The 18,340-nt window shown below is 50.8% G+C and overlaps 6 protein-coding genes across 6 annotated transcripts; 3 read left to right on the top strand and 3 right to left on the bottom strand.

Moving 5' to 3' along the window:
- Positions 1-238: 238 nt before the first annotated feature.
- On the bottom strand, positions 239-4,055 carry FIBRA_00205 (uncharacterized protein; the record flags this gene model as incomplete). Its single annotated transcript, XM_012322104.1, has 3 exons — positions 239-1,716; positions 1,764-1,920; positions 3,543-4,055. The coding sequence occupies 3 exons, from the start codon at positions 4,053-4,055 to the stop codon at positions 239-241; spliced, it is 2,148 nt and encodes a 715-aa protein (XP_012177494.1).
- A 1,650-nt stretch (positions 4,056-5,705) lies between these two features.
- On the top strand, positions 5,706-6,621 carry FIBRA_00204 (uncharacterized protein; the record flags this gene model as incomplete). The annotated part of the gene is made up of 3 exons (XM_012322103.1): positions 5,706-5,829; positions 5,891-6,372; positions 6,427-6,621. 3 exons carry the CDS (start codon positions 5,706-5,708, stop codon positions 6,619-6,621), a joined length of 801 nt encoding a protein of 266 aa, XP_012177493.1.
- A 95-nt stretch (positions 6,622-6,716) lies between these two features.
- Positions 6,717-9,937, bottom strand: FIBRA_00203 (uncharacterized protein; the record flags this gene model as incomplete). Its single annotated transcript, XM_012322102.1, has 11 exons — positions 6,717-6,869; positions 6,923-7,128; positions 7,181-7,272; positions 7,345-7,836; positions 7,883-7,999; positions 8,055-8,320; positions 8,814-8,978; positions 9,029-9,260; positions 9,314-9,478; positions 9,529-9,634; positions 9,688-9,937. The coding sequence occupies 11 exons, from the start codon at positions 9,935-9,937 to the stop codon at positions 6,717-6,719; spliced, it is 2,244 nt and encodes a 747-aa protein (XP_012177492.1).
- A 232-nt stretch (positions 9,938-10,169) lies between these two features.
- On the top strand, positions 10,170-10,804 carry FIBRA_00202 (uncharacterized protein; the record flags this gene model as incomplete). Its single annotated transcript, XM_012322101.1, has 4 exons — positions 10,170-10,175; positions 10,238-10,592; positions 10,652-10,719; positions 10,778-10,804. The coding sequence occupies 4 exons, from the start codon at positions 10,170-10,172 to the stop codon at positions 10,802-10,804; spliced, it is 456 nt and encodes a 151-aa protein (XP_012177491.1).
- Positions 10,805-12,418: 1,614 nt separating this feature from the next.
- FIBRA_00201 (uncharacterized protein) lies at positions 12,419-14,286 on the top strand (the record flags this gene model as incomplete). Its single annotated transcript, XM_012322100.1, has 6 exons — positions 12,419-12,618; positions 12,675-12,846; positions 12,903-13,321; positions 13,382-13,508; positions 13,559-14,158; positions 14,215-14,286. 6 exons carry the CDS (start codon positions 12,419-12,421, stop codon positions 14,284-14,286), a joined length of 1,590 nt encoding a protein of 529 aa, XP_012177490.1.
- Positions 14,287-14,549: 263 nt separating this feature from the next.
- On the bottom strand, positions 14,550-17,919 carry FIBRA_00200 (uncharacterized protein; the record flags this gene model as incomplete). Its single annotated transcript, XM_012322099.1, has 14 exons — positions 14,550-14,750; positions 14,789-15,062; positions 15,112-15,287; positions 15,343-15,423; positions 15,473-15,687; positions 15,736-15,844; positions 15,908-16,217; positions 16,269-16,396; positions 16,457-16,659; positions 16,712-16,806; positions 16,862-17,240; positions 17,293-17,548; positions 17,600-17,715; positions 17,775-17,919. The coding sequence occupies 14 exons, from the start codon at positions 17,917-17,919 to the stop codon at positions 14,550-14,552; spliced, it is 2,688 nt and encodes an 895-aa protein (XP_012177489.1).
- Between the last annotated feature and the right edge of the window lie 421 nt (positions 17,920-18,340).

The raw sequence follows: 18,340 nt of genomic DNA, 5'->3' as shown, positions 1-18,340 counted from the left end.
TACAGAATTACGTAGGTTCGTCTCTAAATCGTCTATAATCGTTAAAAATCTAGATGTGAAATTGTGTGATCATTCAAACTTAACGGAATGATGCCAAAAGACGCAATGAATAAGACAAGCAGTCCAAACCAGTAGCTCAGGAGGAAAGCGTACGTGTATCCCAGCGCATTGGGGCATAGGTCCGGTGATAGCAAACAACATATTACGCACATCCAATCCGCCTCGTCCACTCATCGTCTCAGATTGTTTTCCCCCTCCTTCGAAAGTGCCAAGCACTCACGTCTTTCCATCCGGACAACAGCGACTGTTGCATCTTCCGAACAGATGGACGTGACTGTAATGGGACGGTCGGCTTGACAGTTAGAGCGACGGGTTCGGCTGATAATTTGCCTATCACCTCCGAGGACTGTCCGTCCGTTTCTTGGAAAGGTGCAAGGGGCTGCTCGGCGACGTGACGCTCGCACGAGGTAGAGTAATCAGATATGAGACTTTCTGGCCTCTGTCCGTCTCCCAGGTTCGCCAAATGTCTCGCGATCTCTAGAGCGCCGGCGCCCTCCGACCCGCCCCACACCTCGCTTATGCGGAGGTCGTGATTGGATACCCCTCTCGAAAATATAGGTGGAGAGGGGAATGAAGTCATCCTCGAGTTTGGGGCAAGGACGATGTCTCCTGGGCCTGAGATCCATGCTCGTCCCATGAACGCGGAAGTTCGCCCACTGTCCGCGATCATAATGTTGTCGAGCGCGCCGCAGAGCACAACATCGGCCACGGTCCATTCACATCCCCACTGATCGTCAGCTTGTCCTGCGGAGAGAGTATCTGTGTTCAAATGAGAAAAGGAACAATCGAGAGTCGCTCCAAAAGTCGATGTCTGCATGATGTATGATCGAGCTGGGTTTAACGCGCGAACATCAATACCCATCTCTGTGTCCAATTGCGTTGCGTAGGCAGAAGCGGAAATAAAGGTCTCTATGCCTTCAACGACTCTTTGCGTCGTCTGCGACTGTTCAGCGGGAAAATGCGGAATGAGGTGCACAATGTGCGGAGCAGCCGATGAGACATGTATCTGCGCATTTGGGACCACGGGAGTGAAATGTCCACCGCGCACTCTATGAGGATTTACCAGCACGTTTCTGGCACGCTTATGGTCGCGAAGTGCATTCATCATGGATCTGCATCGGCCTAAGATACCATTCACTGGATAAGCTTCTTCCATGGCAATATCGTCAAGGAACGGGCGACTAATAGTCGAAGTAAGAATAATGTGTTTGAGTACGGCGTGCTCCGAGTCAAGGATGTTCGTGGGGAGGAAATTCAGCACTGCGTCAAAAGGCCGATTGATACATGTCTCTTGTGGGAAACTCGGATGCGAGATACTTGGATTCCGCCTGTAGCGCGAACGAGGTGGGTGGGGTAAGTTGGGCGATAGATGCTCGCCGAATAGTTCCCAATGGTCTTCCTCTTCGGACTGCTCAGAAGCGCCAGAGCCACCATATTTCCGCCAGTCATAGCTTGAATGTTCGGCCCAAGCGAGTACGCTCGCGAAGCGCGCTGCTCCCGTCGTTTCTGTAGTGAGCGGGGATGCGAGGCGGAGAATACGGAGTGCGGGCATTACGATATGTGGGATATTTGGTGGTTGGTGACTTGCGATAATCACCAGCGATTGAGCGTAATATCCTGAAAGAAACAGTGGAGACAACTCGTGGTAAGTTGGATCTAATGATTCTCAGTCTCGGGGGTAATCAATAAGGGTGAGGACTTACTTCCTATTACAAGGATAATGTACTGCCGCGGTGGCGATGTCGCCGAAAGTAAGTCTTCCGTCTTCAAGAGCCAGGAACTATGACGGGAAAATATGTCCCCCTTGTCACCTGTGGGGTTTAGAAACCCGCCAGACTGGTGCACTTCGTCGTTGAAAGCCTGTTGGACAAAGCGTGTTTTGACCATTGAGTGAAGGTTGCCTGCAGTCATAGGATACAGGTGTGAATGTTCCAAGGGGCAACCAAGTTTATATACACGATACATGGATATCACCGCAGGGTTCTACCTCGGTTCGTAACAAATTATGCGAGCGTGGATTTGCGGTAGCGAGTACGCAGGAGCCAAGACGGCCCTCTACGATCAGAAAGGCGTGTCTTGAGGAATATGTTAGGCACCGCTCCACCACCTACCGATCGATCTATAACCGCGGTACTCCTTTAGCATTTGTGCACAACCTATACATCTCGGTAAGCTCATGATATATAGCAGCATATAAGCAGCATAATCTCACCGATGCATGCAGCAAACCGGAGAGGATACGGTTAGAGGCGATTCGCGGCAAATTGTTAACACAGTTGATGCGAGACATCGGCAAGTAGGTGACGAGGCGCGCGCAAGAGGGATGGCCAGGAAGCATTGCAGGTGTGACTTTGGGATTTGGGCGAGTCTTATATCTCATCCCCCGCACAAAAACTCAGTGATCATTTGCGTGAACGCCTCGTTAAGTGAATGACTACGGCACATACCTTAGGTGAGCCAAAGCATTCCGCAAGTGTTACTTGCAGTTGAGTAAACCAGAACAGCTACGGATTTATGGAGACACGACAGGTACGCACAAAGGACATTCACATCCCCCAAACTCGCAGAGTAAAAAGTAACATGCACCGAGACGCCCGCAACTTGGACAAGCTCCTCATGTCTGAATAGGGTCACCAAGGCGCATGTGGGTTATTGAGGAGTCGAGACTTCCACGTCACCCATCATATTCGGAGGACTTCCTTTGTAAGATATGTGGGAAGGAAGTGGGGGCCAACCCATGGCTATGATCGGAATCACAGGTATGCAGAAGTCATCAGCAGTCAATCTCAAGACCAATATACAATGGCAGCGGTTTTCTTTACGACGAAAATTCGGCTACGCAGGGATAATTAGATAAAAATATGTGCGAGTGAGGTGATCTGACGAGGGAGAGCATACATTATTTGACCTGCTAGTTCAAATTTGGCGCTGCTGGATAAGCGGCTGCGGCGTTTGCATGGCTCCTGCATGATTCTGTGTTAAATACACTGAGACACCATTCAGCACAGACACTCGCGCTCGTTCCTTCGCGCGATTTTTGTCCACACGCTAAACAGAAACGCTCTATTTTTAATGGCTCGCCCGCTCGAGCTGATGATATCTTTGTCAGTAGGAGATAGCGCATTGCAAGGCAACAAGACGTTACCCGTGACATCGGTTGTGATGCTACTCAAGTGCGACACGAAGAAAAGACTTACCGCATCATAATGAGAACATATCAAGACTTATTATGGCAACACTAGGGCAGTAGTACATCGAGGGAAAATCCACTGGGGGCGGAAAAGAGGGACCAATTCAATTAAACAAAAGCTATGCAGCGCAACAGCGAGTGTGTTATACTGGATTTTATCAGAATGGGAGCTTAGTGTAACTTGTGTTCCGGGGAACACTGATAGGATTTGGTGTCTTCCGACGGTAAGACTGTATTGAGACGAGGATTCAAGATGGTCAAGAATGCAGATCATGAGAGAGGACACACTTACATTCTTGAACCGTTCTATACGCTGAGGCATGCTCTGCATCATGGCCTTACGAGTTTCTTCACGTTTCTCTGAGGTTCGTTCCCATTTGTGCCCTTTGAACATCCTCCGCTTGCCCGCATACAGCCTGTTACCAATCGCGGCACCAGGAACTTCTTTCTCCTTTACGTCTCCTTCCCATTCAATCTCCTGCCCCCACGACTCTTGGTCCATCAATGCAGGCGACGTGGACTGCGACGTATGCATAGATGTAGATGCGCTGGCAAGGTCTTTCGGTCCAAGCTTAGGGCCAGGGGGAAGCAAGTGAAGCATATTTGCAGAGCGAGCGTGCTTTATAAGCTCGGCTTGGCGGCGTAGAGAATATTTCGGCGGTGCCCAGCACCCAGACTCTGGATTCTTATGTGGAAGGAAAGGGTTCTGGATTTTGGGGCGTGGCTGGAGGAGTTGGGGGTCTGCACGAAGAGTTGATGAAAGCGCGTGCATACGAAATTTTCGAAGTGCCTGAAAAGCTGCCATATGTTATGCAGGTCCAGATATCGGGTGAGCCGACGCTGCGACAGTGGCTGCGATGCGACAGGCGTCACGGCCCGAGAATGTAAATTGCAGAGGTTGTTGGTACACAGGGACAAATAATGGTGAACGGTCTGATGTCGATCGCTCCGGAAGACTCCGTGTATTCGGTTTCGTGCCCACGTGTATTAACACATCTGAAGATTGCGATTGACGATGCGAAGGCATGCGGTGTCACCCCGTCCCGTTTAACAATCACTGCACATTACATGTACAACAAGTACTAAGTAGAGCAGGTGTTGGAAGATGACCTCCAAGGGTACTGGCAGGGCTCATGACCCTCAAACCGTTACCCTTCCACAGCGATCTTTAACGAGAGCAGACATTTTATTGAATGCCATTGGCTTCGGTCTGATGTTTCTTTACCGCGCTTCTATGCAACTGATGACTATCACATTTGACTTAGGAATGGATGGTTAGAGAAATGCTAATTCTATTTAGAGGTTAAGATTTTCAAGCACTCCGTTTAGTGCATCTCGTCTTTAAGAACATTGATGAATTCTCGTGAAGAATCTGTCACATTCAAAAACACTGCAGGGGCATGGATTACAATAGAGGAAATTTGTGCAGTGCGTGTCGGGCCATCCCCTCTTATTATATATGACTACAAATGAGTCTTAGATCTCTCAAACACATCATATGTTTTTCAGAGATCGTGGCCTTTGACTGAGGTGAAGGGCATAGCTAACCCATAATGCATGAAAAAAAAAAACAAGTAAACGTCATGCGTTCACTCCGTATGCCTACATTGGCAATCCACTGGCGGCTAGAACTATCCTACCGAGTCATGTGCGAACCGGCAACACAACTGATATGCACCATATGTGGCATAGGATTTTCTGGCACGAAAGTGCGACCGTCCGGTTGTGTTCGTTCCTTTACATAGATTCCCTTCAGCGCTATCTTCTTTCGACTGGAGAACCAAGATTACGGGATGAAGTCTGAAAGGTGTCGACAAGGATATTTCATTATGTGGCCTCTGCCTTGGTTATGGTACGATAAAGCTCAAGTTTTCTGGAGAAATATGTCTCTGATGTGGTTATTAGTATTTCTCCCGATTATTGACAATTATATGTTCCTGCCAATTAATGATCAGCACACTCTATCTGACAGATACTATCTCCGTATGCGCTGACAGCTCCTACGGAGCGCGTGGGGTGCCTGCAGATGCACTGCTCGTACAAGATTTGTAGCGACTTCGAGCGACACGACTTTGAGTAACACAGCTTTGAGCAACGCAGCTTCGAGAAATACAACTTAAGCTGAGGACCGTGAAGCGACCTTGGTCAAGCAGCACGGACAGTGTAAATTATCTGCTAAACACTATTTCACGAGCATCCTTGGGACGGAAATTTTCTAGAGTAGCACTTACTGTAACTTAGCACCGATGGAACTTAGCACCGATGGAACCGTATCGAGATTGTTTAAAATTTTGGACATGGATCGCATCACCTGCCAAAAACGGGGCTAATCGCGGGGAGGCTGACATAAGCTAATAATGTGGCTGCAATGTCACAAGAGTCAGCCAGCTCACGACCCTCCTTTAAGCCATCGTCGACGTGTTTTCTTCTTTCCATACTCGTTCTACGTTTTACGATGGAACAGCAAGCGAAGGCACCTCCAGACTTGCGACATGTTGTCAACTTCCTGCGTAGCAGCAAGTCCGGGATGAAGGTCAGAGTGGGGGTTCTGAACGGAAAGCGGATAGACTACTTCAAAGGTACGTGGCGTCCATCTTTTCTGCTGTCTCTAGTTGACCCTACTGAATTTGCTGAGCGCAGGCAAATCAGCCGTGAAAGCGCTACTTTCACCTGCGTACGGAAAGCTCAAGAATGTGCCTTCAGTAGCCACGGAAGCGGACGCGAATTCCGTACTGCTGTCACTTCTTCCCTTCGCCTTCTTCCTCCGCGTTGAGCGCGGCGCACCTTCCTCTTCCTCTGCGAGTTCACCGAAGATGCTATCCATAACGCCGATGCAAGCGTTCCAGCCGACAGACTACTTCGCATGGTTCTATGAGGGCTCGCAGTGGACAACTTACGTCGGCGGTGTCGCGATGGTCGCCATTATGCTTGCTGGTGTCATGTTCCCTCTTTGGCCACCCATCATGCGGCTCGGAGTGTGGTATATCAGCATCGGCGTACTGGGACTGGTCGGCCTGTTCTTAGCGGTCGCAGTAATACGACTGATATTCTACATAATTACTATCATTGTCGCGAGTCCGGGCATTTGGATCTTCCCCAAGTTATTCGCAGATGTTGGATTTGTACGTGCTTTCTCAATGATTTCGTGCATCTCAAGGGTCTCATCTTCTTTTTAGGTTGAGTCATTCATTCCGCTATGGGAATGGGATCTTCCAAAAAAGAAAGGGAAAAAGAAACGGGTTGAGAAGGAGAAGGGCAAAGGCAAAGCTGCTGCGGAAGGCGCGTACATCGAGGAAGTAGCGGATTCGGGCAGCTCTCGTCCATCTAGCAGAACCGCGCGAGTAGAAGATGTGGCAGAGGAGGACTCGTGACGCCCACGCCTATTGATGTTCTTATTTAATCGCTATATCTATGGATTATTCATCTGCGACGCACTACTTCGACTCTAATTGGGATGAATACGCCTTCATGATTTTTTGGGTACGCTGCTATTAGCAGAGCGATCTATTCGCCTTATAGCGGCTTGCGCTTCCAAAATTCCCTCGCGCATCTTGATCCTCTTCGCCTGATCTAAGCTCCTTTCGTATAAGTCTTTTGATTGTTCAACATCACCACCCATCTGTAGTACTCTTCAGTCCTGAAATCCTGCAGCCTCGTATCCGGGAAACACACCTCTAACAGCGAGCCGAGGTTGAACCAAATAGCGGCAAGCGCCTCGTCGCACAGCAACATCTCTTCGGGCTGTCCTTCACCAGAAGCTTGGATTTGCTGGACAGTAGAAAGACCTTGCCTTGCCCAAGACTCAGCCTGCTTGAGCTTGGCGGCGGTTGCCTCACCTCGAATGCTGAGTTCGGACAAATTGTTCATGAGCTGGGCCCCTGAGACAGCCAATCCATTAGTAGATTCCTCGGACACAAATGTATACCTTACCTCGACAGCGCTCACCAACTGTCGACGTCTTCTTCGAAGAGGACGGAGGTACGAGTAGACTAATTGCCTGAAGATATAGAGGTATTGCATATCTTGCGTTCGGAGTCAGTTGCACAAGTCCACAGAATTGTCAAATGTAGCAGATGTAGCAACTCAAAACTCACTCAACATTCCCTTCACGAGAATAGAATCTCCCAAGTGCTTCAAGCGGCGCACCCACGTCAGTCTTGCTAGCCCATAGTGGTATGTCCAACTCTGCCAGCATCACTGGGGCATTTTTCCCGTCTTCTTCGTGATCACCAGCAACTAAACGCCTCTTATTACCCTCGTCTCTGACAAGTCGAAGGAGCTCTTCAACGGCATATGTGAGCCATCGCTCTTCTTCGGCAACAGGTAACTGGTACACTTCTGCCATCTCCCCGAGCTTTGATGCAAGTGCTACTGCGCGCAAGCGCTCTTCGCCAGAAAGTGTTCCTGGTGAGGCTGCTTGAACAGATCGCAGATGAGAAAGCGCGCTCGAGTAGACCTCATACGCCGGCTCTGGACGATCGGCAGCTTCGAGCACTGATGCTAATGCTATGCCTATGCCTGACAGCTTGAGATATGGTAAGGAGTTGAAAGAGGATACCGGCAAAGCAAGAGCAGTATTGTAAGCACTAGTGATACTTTAGCATTTAGGGCCTCCGACATGCAGTCACTCACCGACGCAAATAGCGTTCACTCAGATCAAAATCTCCTTGATTCTTCGCCTTGATACCAGCGCGTAGATCTGCACGCACCTCCTTCGGCCACATCGTGAATGCGGAATAAAATTCATATCTGTATGCGTTATTGAGTACTCACGAATAAGTACTCGCAAACGCAACCTACACACCGTAGGCAGTCGAGCCTACGCCGAGGACAATCAACGCTGTGAAAATGGTCGAGATGCGTGAACTCGACTGAGCCCATGTTTGCGGAGATGTTGCCAAGGCCCGCGAACCATGGGGAGAGCGGGTGTGGCACCGTGAGGCGGCGGGGGAAGCTACTGCAGAGCGAGATGGGACAACTAGACGGCTCGGTCGTGCTGACACAGGACGATACAATCCAGACAACATGTCCACTTGAGAACAACGGCGGCAGAAGGTACCCATCCCCAGTCTAAACATGATACTCGTCAGGCCGTCTCGCGTGACGTAACAGGTGCACGTGTAGGTCGCGAGTCGCGTCGCGCCGCCACAGACGCGATTCCTAATGAACCAACAATTGGAATTTACTCTCCTCTCTCGACACCGTCAGCGCTATCGTCACTTTTTCGAGGACTACCGAGTCGCCAGTAAAATTTGCTCCAGTCACCATAATTGACTTTTGAGAAACTGCCCAGTCGATGAAGCACGGCTACAGATCGAAATGTACATCTATCCCAAAACCAAACTCACAGACAATATTGTGCGCAATCATCACAAGTTGTGACGTGAGATTAACACGACGGTGCCTGCGACAATTATGTATATCGTATTCTCATATAGCGTACCGAATGATCATTCGGATCCTTGCCATGAGTCTCAAGATATTATTACGAGCTAGAGAGATCGGTCCACAATGCAATAGAGTTTACGCTATGCTCCAGAAGGTATGAACATGGCAATCAAACCATCACTTTTTCAAACTTCGCTTCTAAATTCTCATAAAGTCGCTCCCGGATGACCCATGGCGTATCATACCACATGCGTTTCTGGAACACCAAGTATTCCATGACAACTTTGGGCTCAGCCTGTCCATGCAACAGTGTTCCTTTTTTTGAGAATATATTCAAGCTCTGATCCAATGTGAATTTTCATAGATGTGACAAGAGGAAGAGGAGCTAACCTGCAGTGTGTCGAATCGGACCAATGCTTGGACAAGCAGCCGGCTGCCACCGTTTGGCACCACTCGTCCCATGTGAGCGGGAACAGTGCGCAAGCTTACTATTCGACAAGGCGAGCGCTCTCCATGAAACTTCCAGGTATATACGCGGGAAGAATCCTGTTGGCGCGCAAGCTTCAAGTAGTGTGACTGCATGTCCGCGATGCAGAGCTGCTTGATTGTCCTTTCGTCGCGACTTTGAGACATGTCCTATGAGTAAATGAGGCGGAATTATATGGCGATACGTACTCTGCCACAGCTTGGTGCACGCGTTTGTATGTGTCCAGTGCAATTCGGCGCATAGGCGCCACCCAAGCATCGTCTTTTGTAGACTGAGCGGAAAGAATCTTAAGGGAGTATGGTGACGATGCACGAATATCGGGAAAGGCATTCTCCTTCGCCATGTGGCGCATGCTACGTGGAACGTCAGCAACGTAACAAAACACACAACACTGAGACCGCACTGTACAGCGTTCATGAACCAATTATTGAGTGTTTGCTTGAGTGCAGAGAAATGATCACTAAAGGTGGCATCCTGCTTTGAAGATTTCCAGTTCGGTATGTGCAGATCTTAGAGCTTGTATGGTCAGCTTGGGGACTTAACACATTTGAATTGTACACACTCAGCGTTTCTACGGCTTGCGCCCAGGGATCCATGGGAAGCTTATTGGCGAGCATTCTGAGCGCATCGTAGTCGCGCAACGCGTCCTCCATGCTTCTCTGCTGAGGCTTTGCATCATCAGCAGTTCTGGCCTTCGCTTTCACGGAGATATGACGGCGAGCACCGTTTGAGGTAAGAAGTTTTCCGCACAGTGCAACAGTGCGGGCATTACGGAGAGGGTCAAGGCATCGCCGAGTGTAGGATAAGTACATGGTACGTCGACAGAAATTGCTGTCCGGCTGCTTCAAGGGCGGGGAATTTCCATCTTCGGAAGTGGTCGGAGATTAGTCATCACGTGGTGTCACGGACAGCTTCGGACTTGAATTTCAGTGAATTGCGTGTCGTGTTCGGCATTGCGAGGTCGCTCAAATACTGTGCGGTCTTTGTTCGCAAGTACCACCTCGTCTACCACCTGCACTCACCTAGGCTCATTTACGAACTACCATGCCTGTGCGCATTCTTTGATACACTTCATGCTATTGCAATTCACTAACCAGGTCTTACAATTTTAGCGTCAATCCCGCTCTTCTCGCCCTGCTCCCCGTCCTGCAGCTCCTGCAGCGACTCAGAGCCGCGGTGCGCACACTGCGGCTGCGCCCTACCCAGGTGCCGGTGCACCTCCAGCGCATCATGCTCCCCCAGTCCCCGCACAAACGCAGGCGGCGCCCACGCAGCAGCCTGGGATGCTTGCACAGATGGCTGCTACTGCCGGTTCAGTCGCCGTAGGCTCAACCATCGGCCACGGCCTTTCGCACATGCTGTTTGGTGGGTCGTCGTCCGCTGCGCCTGCCCCCGAAGCGGCTGCTCCGCCCGTCCAGCAGCAGGCGTACCAGGCACAAGGTGCCAGCTGTGAGATCCAGGCTAAGGGTGAGCGATTAGCCGCTATTGTATGAGGGGGGCGCTGACAAACGTTGTTAATACTACAGAGTTTACGAAGTGCCTGGAGAAGGCAGATCTTCCTTCGTGTACATGGTACCTTGAACAACTGAAGGCCGTAAGTGGCTCGTTCCTTGTTTGTTCCTTGTGCTGACTTGGTTCATGCGAATGTTCAGTGCCAGGCGGCTGCTGCTCCCTACTAGACTACCTTTAGATGTCTGGATATAGTCAGTCCATTTTACTCAGGATGGCAGTTGCAATATATTGCTTTGGATCGCCCGCTCGCTTTCGCGGTCGTGTGTTGTGTATCTACGCCAGAAAATATCTGTTTAGCTCCTCACCTCAATCTTTGTTTTGAAAGGAGGCTCGATACGTAGCTCGTGTCCTCGTCGCTGAGACTGCGCCCACAGTGATAAGCACGTTGATGCAGTGCTTTCCAAAAATCAGTGTTCTGCGGCACAAATTACTCAATGAGGCCTGGAATACACCATCACGATTGAGTCATAGACAAAGTACGTGATCAGTGTTCTCTTGGATGCATATCGTGGATCCTGATGGTTGGAGACAGTTGTAAATGATGCTTCGTGACTGTCTGTAGTGATTGTTTGTTTTAAATTTCCATGCTAGCGCTCGTGTACCAGAGCATTGAATCGCGCCGGTGACCAGTCCGCAACCATCGAGGAGCAATGAACACATGCGTGCACGGTGGGCCCCATCGAAATCCTTGCCTAAATGCGTCGCTCGTCGTGTCCCCTGTGCTGTCATGGGCTGATATCAGTGGTCATGGCACTGGACTTTGCGTATGACCCAGGGCCGCATGCCAGTTCCAGTGATCATCACGATCCAGTTTTGCTTCCAAATCATTCCAACCTCGGAGCCTACACTTGTGAATTGTGTCTTTTTCTAAGTGGTACAAGGCTCATGCGGATTCACGTCGTATTTGCGAAGCTAGCATGCCAAGCCATACGATTATTCAAACCGCGTAGGCCAGCCAACTCAGCGGACTACAAAGTGGGGGTAAGCGATCAGCGTCTGATATGAAAGCTTCAGAATCGCGGAGGCGGAAGATTTGCGTTCCTATGCAACGGCGACGATATGTTTCCCACTGGTGTAATAGCAAGTTCGGTGCGCGGTACTGCGATATGAACAAGGACCTGAGGATGGGGTCAGTATGTTCTAATGTCGCCTTGCCGTTATTGTCCAAATATGGGACTTTGTTTAAGCGACTCCCAGCTACCTACGGGCGTGGCTTTGCTCGGCGAGTGTGGGGTGACGTTCGTAGCGGGCCCGGTGCCTCCGCGAGCTTGAACGTTTTTCCCCAGGGTAGGTAAGACGCCGTTGAACGTTACGGCTGCGCCCTTTGAGCTCTTGGTTTATGACCGCGTCCTGCTGTGTTTGCTCACGCGTATCGAAGGCCTATGGCGTTCCGCACCTCTTCTAGCTGAGAGCCACCTCGGAGCGTGAGGCACGGCATACTTTTTCTGGGTGCGGAACGTTCTGACGGTGGAACGAATGATCAGACCGGGCTCTCCCGCGCGCTAGGAGAAAGATGAGCGCGCCCGCAGAATGCGGCCAATCGTGTTTGTTACCGACGCTGCCAATCTGCTTCGTCTGCAGGATCTCGCCTACGGTCCAGCCTAAAGCCCGCGTGCGTGCGCACTCCCTTCTGGGCGATATGATCGCTCTCACTCCCTTTATAAGCCCTCCCCGTCCGCTCCTCTCTTGCCGACAGCCCTGCGTAGCCCCTCGCAATCGCGCACCTTAAGTTCGGATGTCGGACAGTGAGCTGCAGCCTCGAGTCTGTTGAACTGTCTGAGATGATCACTCGCACTCGGTCTCTAGCTCGGAGCGCTCATTCGGACGAGCAAGTTCCTGCGCCTCGCCGATCACGCCTGGACAGTCTGGTAAGTTCTGCCATAAAGCGGCCGGGCAGCACCCCACCTTCCAGCTATGCACCGTCCAGCTACTCGCATGGTCAACACGAGGACGACTCGTACCCCAATATATCTGTCTTCAGGTCAGTACGAGTCAAAAGGTCTGTCCCCAAGTTGCGTGACTGAGGCTGTACCTCAGACAGTCGGGTCAGATGGAAGTACACGTCCGGAGCCCTTCTGTCAAGATGACGCGACCGCCAGGGCATGAAGTACCGCGATCCTTGCCCGTGTTCGACGTACACAACAAGATACGGGGCACAGTCCTCCTGGACACATCCTTATCTGCCAGACCAGGGCGACTGTACATTTCGGTGTGTACACTTTTCTGAAATCATAGCTATCTTGAGGGTTTGATGCACCAAGGTAGATGGAGGGTACTTTTGTCCATATTACCCCGCGGGCACCAGCATCTCAGTTGCTTGGGATGCCGGGTCCCTCTGGGATGCATCGACATGTATTCTTCTTTTCGACACAGACGCTGCCGCTTGACAAGACAATCGGACCGCGTCGATCCAATTCATCGCTTCGCGACGCCATCGCCGCTAGTGTTCGACCTCGGCGAGAGCGTCGGCCGAGTCAGTCAGGCATTGGGGGGACTCTCCTCCCCTTTCCCTTTTCCTTTGAGGCACCACCTCCAATCAGACCAGGAGAGGAACTACCTCCTACGTTTTGCACAACGGTTGAAGGCTTGGCGGGCACACGAGCACGAGCATTTGTTGAACGGTCTGAGATAGTGTACAAACTTATAGCGACCTGGGAGAGCAGCGCCGGGGATGACCGCCTGGTGTGAGTCTCGGTCGCGTGCATAACCTCTGGATACCAGTAGTCTGATAGTGCCTATCACAGAGTTGAAGCCCCAATAATTTTTGCTCCTGAGACGGACTTCGAATCGCTAGATGGCCGTTCTCTCGAGCCTGAATCATGGGTTGAGATACCTCTTCGCTCCGAGCGACCTATACCTTTCAGTTGTGCGGTAGGTTTTTTCACATCCGGCAAGGCTTGTCCACTCATAGACATGCGCAGGTAGCAATCCCGGACGTTCCATCATTCCCCCGCTCTGCCTCTGTTCCATACTACGTCGTTTTCACTACCTCACCACGTTCTCCGACCCTCGCACGTGAAATAGTGCTCGACGCGACCATTGCCGTCTCTGTCCATCGTCAAATCAACATCGACACTTCACCTGCTTCGCCCTCCACCCCCTCACTCGCCTCACCCACCTCACCGCTCTCCTCGTCATCTTCAAGCTCGGGAAGTGATTTTGACTCCCCATCGTCGTTCATTCTCTCGCACAAGACAAAGCTCATGAAGCGCATGGTCCGCAGCGCGCCGCCGATCATCTCCCGCAAACAGCAGCTCAAGTTGACTGCCCCAGTCCCGCCCCTTCCGCCATTCGTGGACGCTGCGGGGCGCGGCGGCACGGAGGGATACTCTGAGACACGCACACTGTTCACGGACGTCTACGCCGGATTTCCGAAACGACCACGCATTCGTATGAACCCCGGCCAACAGCACCCGTCCATGACGGCCCTTACGCTACTCCCCGATGGGCTATACAAGTCAAAGGTGCAACTCAACAAAAACATGGTACCCTCCATTGGATGGACAGATCTCAGCGTAAAGGTAAACTACTTTTCCGTTCGATCTCGTTCGGCATTGACTGACGTCTACCACTCCAGTATTATCTGGAGATCTCGGTGTTGTTTGGGCAAGATGAGTCCCGGGCGAGGATACCTATTCGGATTGTTTAATGCTATCGGACTACACGCTCTTTTCCATCACTCCTGCAACTTACACCATAACATTATTTTCTACCTTCCACACATATGCAATCCCCTCCTGCTCTTTCGTGCAATGGTCGTCATGCTATCGAACACTGTTCCTCACACGGCCGTTAGGCACCACAGTGTACTGTGTCGCTCCGTCATCGGATCCGTCCAGCACTGTCCTTACTGTACATGTCCATCAACTTCTATGGTATCTATGGACTGATATTGCCAGCCAGTTTCCCGGATCACTCGTGTACTTGTCCAACACTTGGATCTGTGATGCAACAGTGGGTGATGATCCCAGCCCTTGGTACAGTATACCATGAGACAGTTGGCGCTGCCGCCGGCGGAAGGCCACGAGCAGGAACGGAAGCTATTTCATAGAAGCCGCCACCTGCTCCAACTCTCTCGCGATGAGAGAATTCGGACACGACTTCTTTAGTTGCCTGGGATTCCTGGGAGTCAGATCATGACGGTCCTTCACGTAAACAGAGACGCACTCCAATTTCGCCTTATCGCCCCTGTCTTTACACTCCTTGGCTGCCATCCGCCACTCGCTGCACACCACGTATAAGTCGACACGCTTGTGTGCATCACAGCGGGGCACGTATGAGGCGGCTTCCTTCATGTGACCTTTATCCGCTAAATGTCGTACGAATGCCTCATAACCAATAGGGCTTCGCTTCGAGCGCGCGAAGGTATCCAGCCCCTCGAAATCTCGCACGGAAGTCAGCGCCTGAAGTTTGATATACCAGAACCTAAATTCGGATCAGTCTCTCCGTGCTCACTGCCTCAGGTCAGACGCACCGCTTGTCGGGGACCTTGAAATCTGTCTTGAGCTTGTCTGCGCGTTTCGCCATGCCGTTTACCAGGCATGTACGAATAGTGTCGTTTACGCTCAACCCAAAGAAAGATAACTTCCCATCAGCCTCCTTTTCCAGTTGCTGTTGAGTAGTAAGCAGCCGAGAATACTCATCCATCATCTGTTGTGATCAAGGGTCTGAGTGATTGGACCAATGTGTGAGAATATTTGTTTACCTTTGCTTCGAAACCCCTCTCTTTATCTTCCGAGAAAAATTTCTGCGCTGACTTGATTGATGCAATCCTTGAAGAGGGATCCTGAGAGGGCATCAGTACTTTCGTGAGCAAAGACCGTAATTGATCACACCATCATAGTGAACGCTTCATCCAAGCAAAGGACGGCACTTTCCACCCGCCGGTCGTCTGAATAGTAGAAATCGCGCAACATCTCCCGATTTTGCTCTCGAGCATAGACCTGAAGCAGCTTGCTCGCAGGAGCGAGCTTATTTCCGCCCTCTTCAAGAAGTCGGAAGAATGAACCCAGGGGCAGCCTTCGCTGCAGATGCAGCAACACATGGTAAACTAGAAAACTCAGTATGTAGAACGAATTCGTGAGGTGTAAGAGCGCACCGAGGTCTGTATCGCCACTTTCCACGGCCTTCACAAGCGCGAGGCGGTCTTCCTTCATACTAAGCAAAAGAGGCACTTGATCCGATGCGCGGGGTTCATGATCTAGAAGCTATCACAGGGAACGCCGTCGGCCGTAATGATCAACTGTATCAGCGGACCAGACTTGGCGTACCTTTGTCGCTAATGTGGCACGTCCTACTTCCCATGCGCGTTTTGCAATATCAGCGTAGCTTGCGTTTCCGTCACCCATTTTTTCGAACTTCTCCACGATAGACCTGCACACGGCATCATCACCATCGAGCTCGGCGTCTTTCCCAGAACCTGTTGCTGTAGGTTTTGACCGTACAATCTTGGCGCATGCCCAATGCTTGAGAACTGCATCAGGTTTCAATGACAAAAATGATGATATACGTAGAGCAAGAAGGTGAAGGTTTCTAGCTGTCAGTCGGTTAATCAAGTGTGACGGAGAGACTTGGGTGTATCTAAATAGTCTGTGAATACGACCGCTGCGAGTACGAGAACAACCACCTTACTGGGCATATGTAACGGGGATACCAATCTCGTAGAAACGCACAGCATTGAGTACTTTGAGAGCTTGTCCCATTTGGACGAAATCCGTTGGGTCATACAGATCCAGGAAAGCTCTTCCAAATTTGGCCGCCTATAGAATGGAAGTAGAATCGATACGAATGGTTCGTACATCTCAATGGAAACAACTCACGTTCAGTAATCGACGTTGCCAGAAGGGCTCCCATTCTCTGCCTGCAGCGTCAATACACTCATTCACAGCAGAACCCAGCTCCGGACGAATGGTCCGGATGCTTTCGTCTGCTTTGGGTGAGCGCCGAGTGAAATTCTCCCATGCATCATACAGAATTGCTGACGGCGAAGTCGATCCTGGGCGAAAAACTGATACAGAAGACGCTGTAGTCTGATTAGAACGTGCCAGATGTCGATTCACCAACTTAGCGCTAACCTGGTACTTTCTGAACAAAGTCACAACTATCTGGTCCCACTATTCGAATTCCATCTGTCTCAGTAATGGCAAATGTTGGTCCGGAATAGAAGTATCTGAGACGTTTTCAAGCGTTTGGCTTCGCAGAAAAAATAGTAACGGGAGACATACTGGAGAGTATCCCCGAAAGGACCGACCAACAGCGCAAGTGAGCTCCATGTTACAAGCACGGCATCATTCCCGCACCACTCGATTTGTCTTACTTCGCCCTCTGCGCCAGGTGCATCCGTGGTGTTGAACTCGGCCAGACTCCGTTGAAAGTCAGTCGAGACCACCCAGAGCAAGCCTGAATACGTCAGCAATGCCAGTGACTTGCCATTAGGCGATGGAGACATTCGAGTGAAGGGTCCACGAGACAGTTGCTGGTCTACGCTCTCAAGGTTGTCCACACTATAGATGGATGATTCGACAGACATGAGGACCTCGACGTGACGCGATATCGTGAAGTCAGGAGGAATTACTGCCCAGGAATGGGGAGGCTGTGACAAGCCTGGCGGATGCTTTAGTGGCAAAGGGGATGTCACAACAGTATGAGATATCACCTGGATTCGCTAGCGTAAGTGGTTTTCCGCCATTCCACTCCTTGATTTCGAGCAGCGTCAGCGAGCCGGTCAACGCTACAATGCCGTTCTCGTGAATACGAGCATCAATGATCCCCAACTCCCCTGCGTCACTCCCAAGAGAATATTGTTGATACTCTCCTTGCAGGTCATATAATCGGTACACGCCCTCCTCGTTGAGTACCACTAGTCGTTCGTCAGCAGTCCAACCGAAGCGCACAATTTTGCCATGGTCCCACTGTCAACACATATTCAATCATCACTCGCGGGGCACAACAGAAGAGATAACCACACTGAAGACTAGCATTACATCTCCTGCTGAGGAGAATACATGAATTTGCGCTTTGGAAAACGAAGGCGCGGCTGTGCCCAGTGCGATGACCTTTGTCGTGTCTCGCATTAGGGCTGCATAAATCAACAGTTGGTGAGCGGCCTCTGAGTAGCCAATGTGCATCCTTACAGACCTATTGGGCCACCATACCTGCATCCAGCTATCACAAAGTCATTCAGAGGAGGGAATTTGCCCGGTATTGAATACAATTGATGTCGTTTGTAGAATACAGTCCCATCTTGCATAGCCTGCCATGTCGCTGTGGGATGTTCCGCCATGCTTCGGCTTTGATCTTTCCGCTTCGCAGCTAGTTGAGGATTAATAGTAAACGCAAGGGCGGGTTCCAATACGGTGCTCGTGATCACGAACGCGTTCTCACTGACTCTCGTGTCGCTGTGTGGTATGTACACGTCCCATCACGTGCTAGACCAACGTGATCGCGATCCCGCGTCTTTGACAATAATGTCAGAGCGACATGTTGTCTCAGTCTGAGTTCGGACGCGACCTGAACCGTACGACAGCACACCAGCTCGCCCTCCTTATCTCAAATTCATGCAGGCTACCGCCGATCAGCATGTTCGCGACACATTTCAGGGACCCGGATAATTGCAACATGTTACATGCATGTCGGGTCCCTATAATAGCATAGTTCAAAGTTAAAAAGTTGGAGAAACGTTAGAGCTGCGGCATAATCGGCTC

Source organism: Fibroporia radiculosa, assembly GCF_000313525.1.
Source record: "Fibroporia radiculosa TFFH 294 genomic supercontigs, scaffold66, whole genome shotgun sequence".
Lineage (NCBI taxonomy): Eukaryota > Fungi > Basidiomycota > Agaricomycetes > Polyporales > Fibroporiaceae > Fibroporia > Fibroporia radiculosa.
Note: the sequence above shows the minus strand (reverse complement) of the source record. Positions and strands in the feature narration are given on the sequence as shown.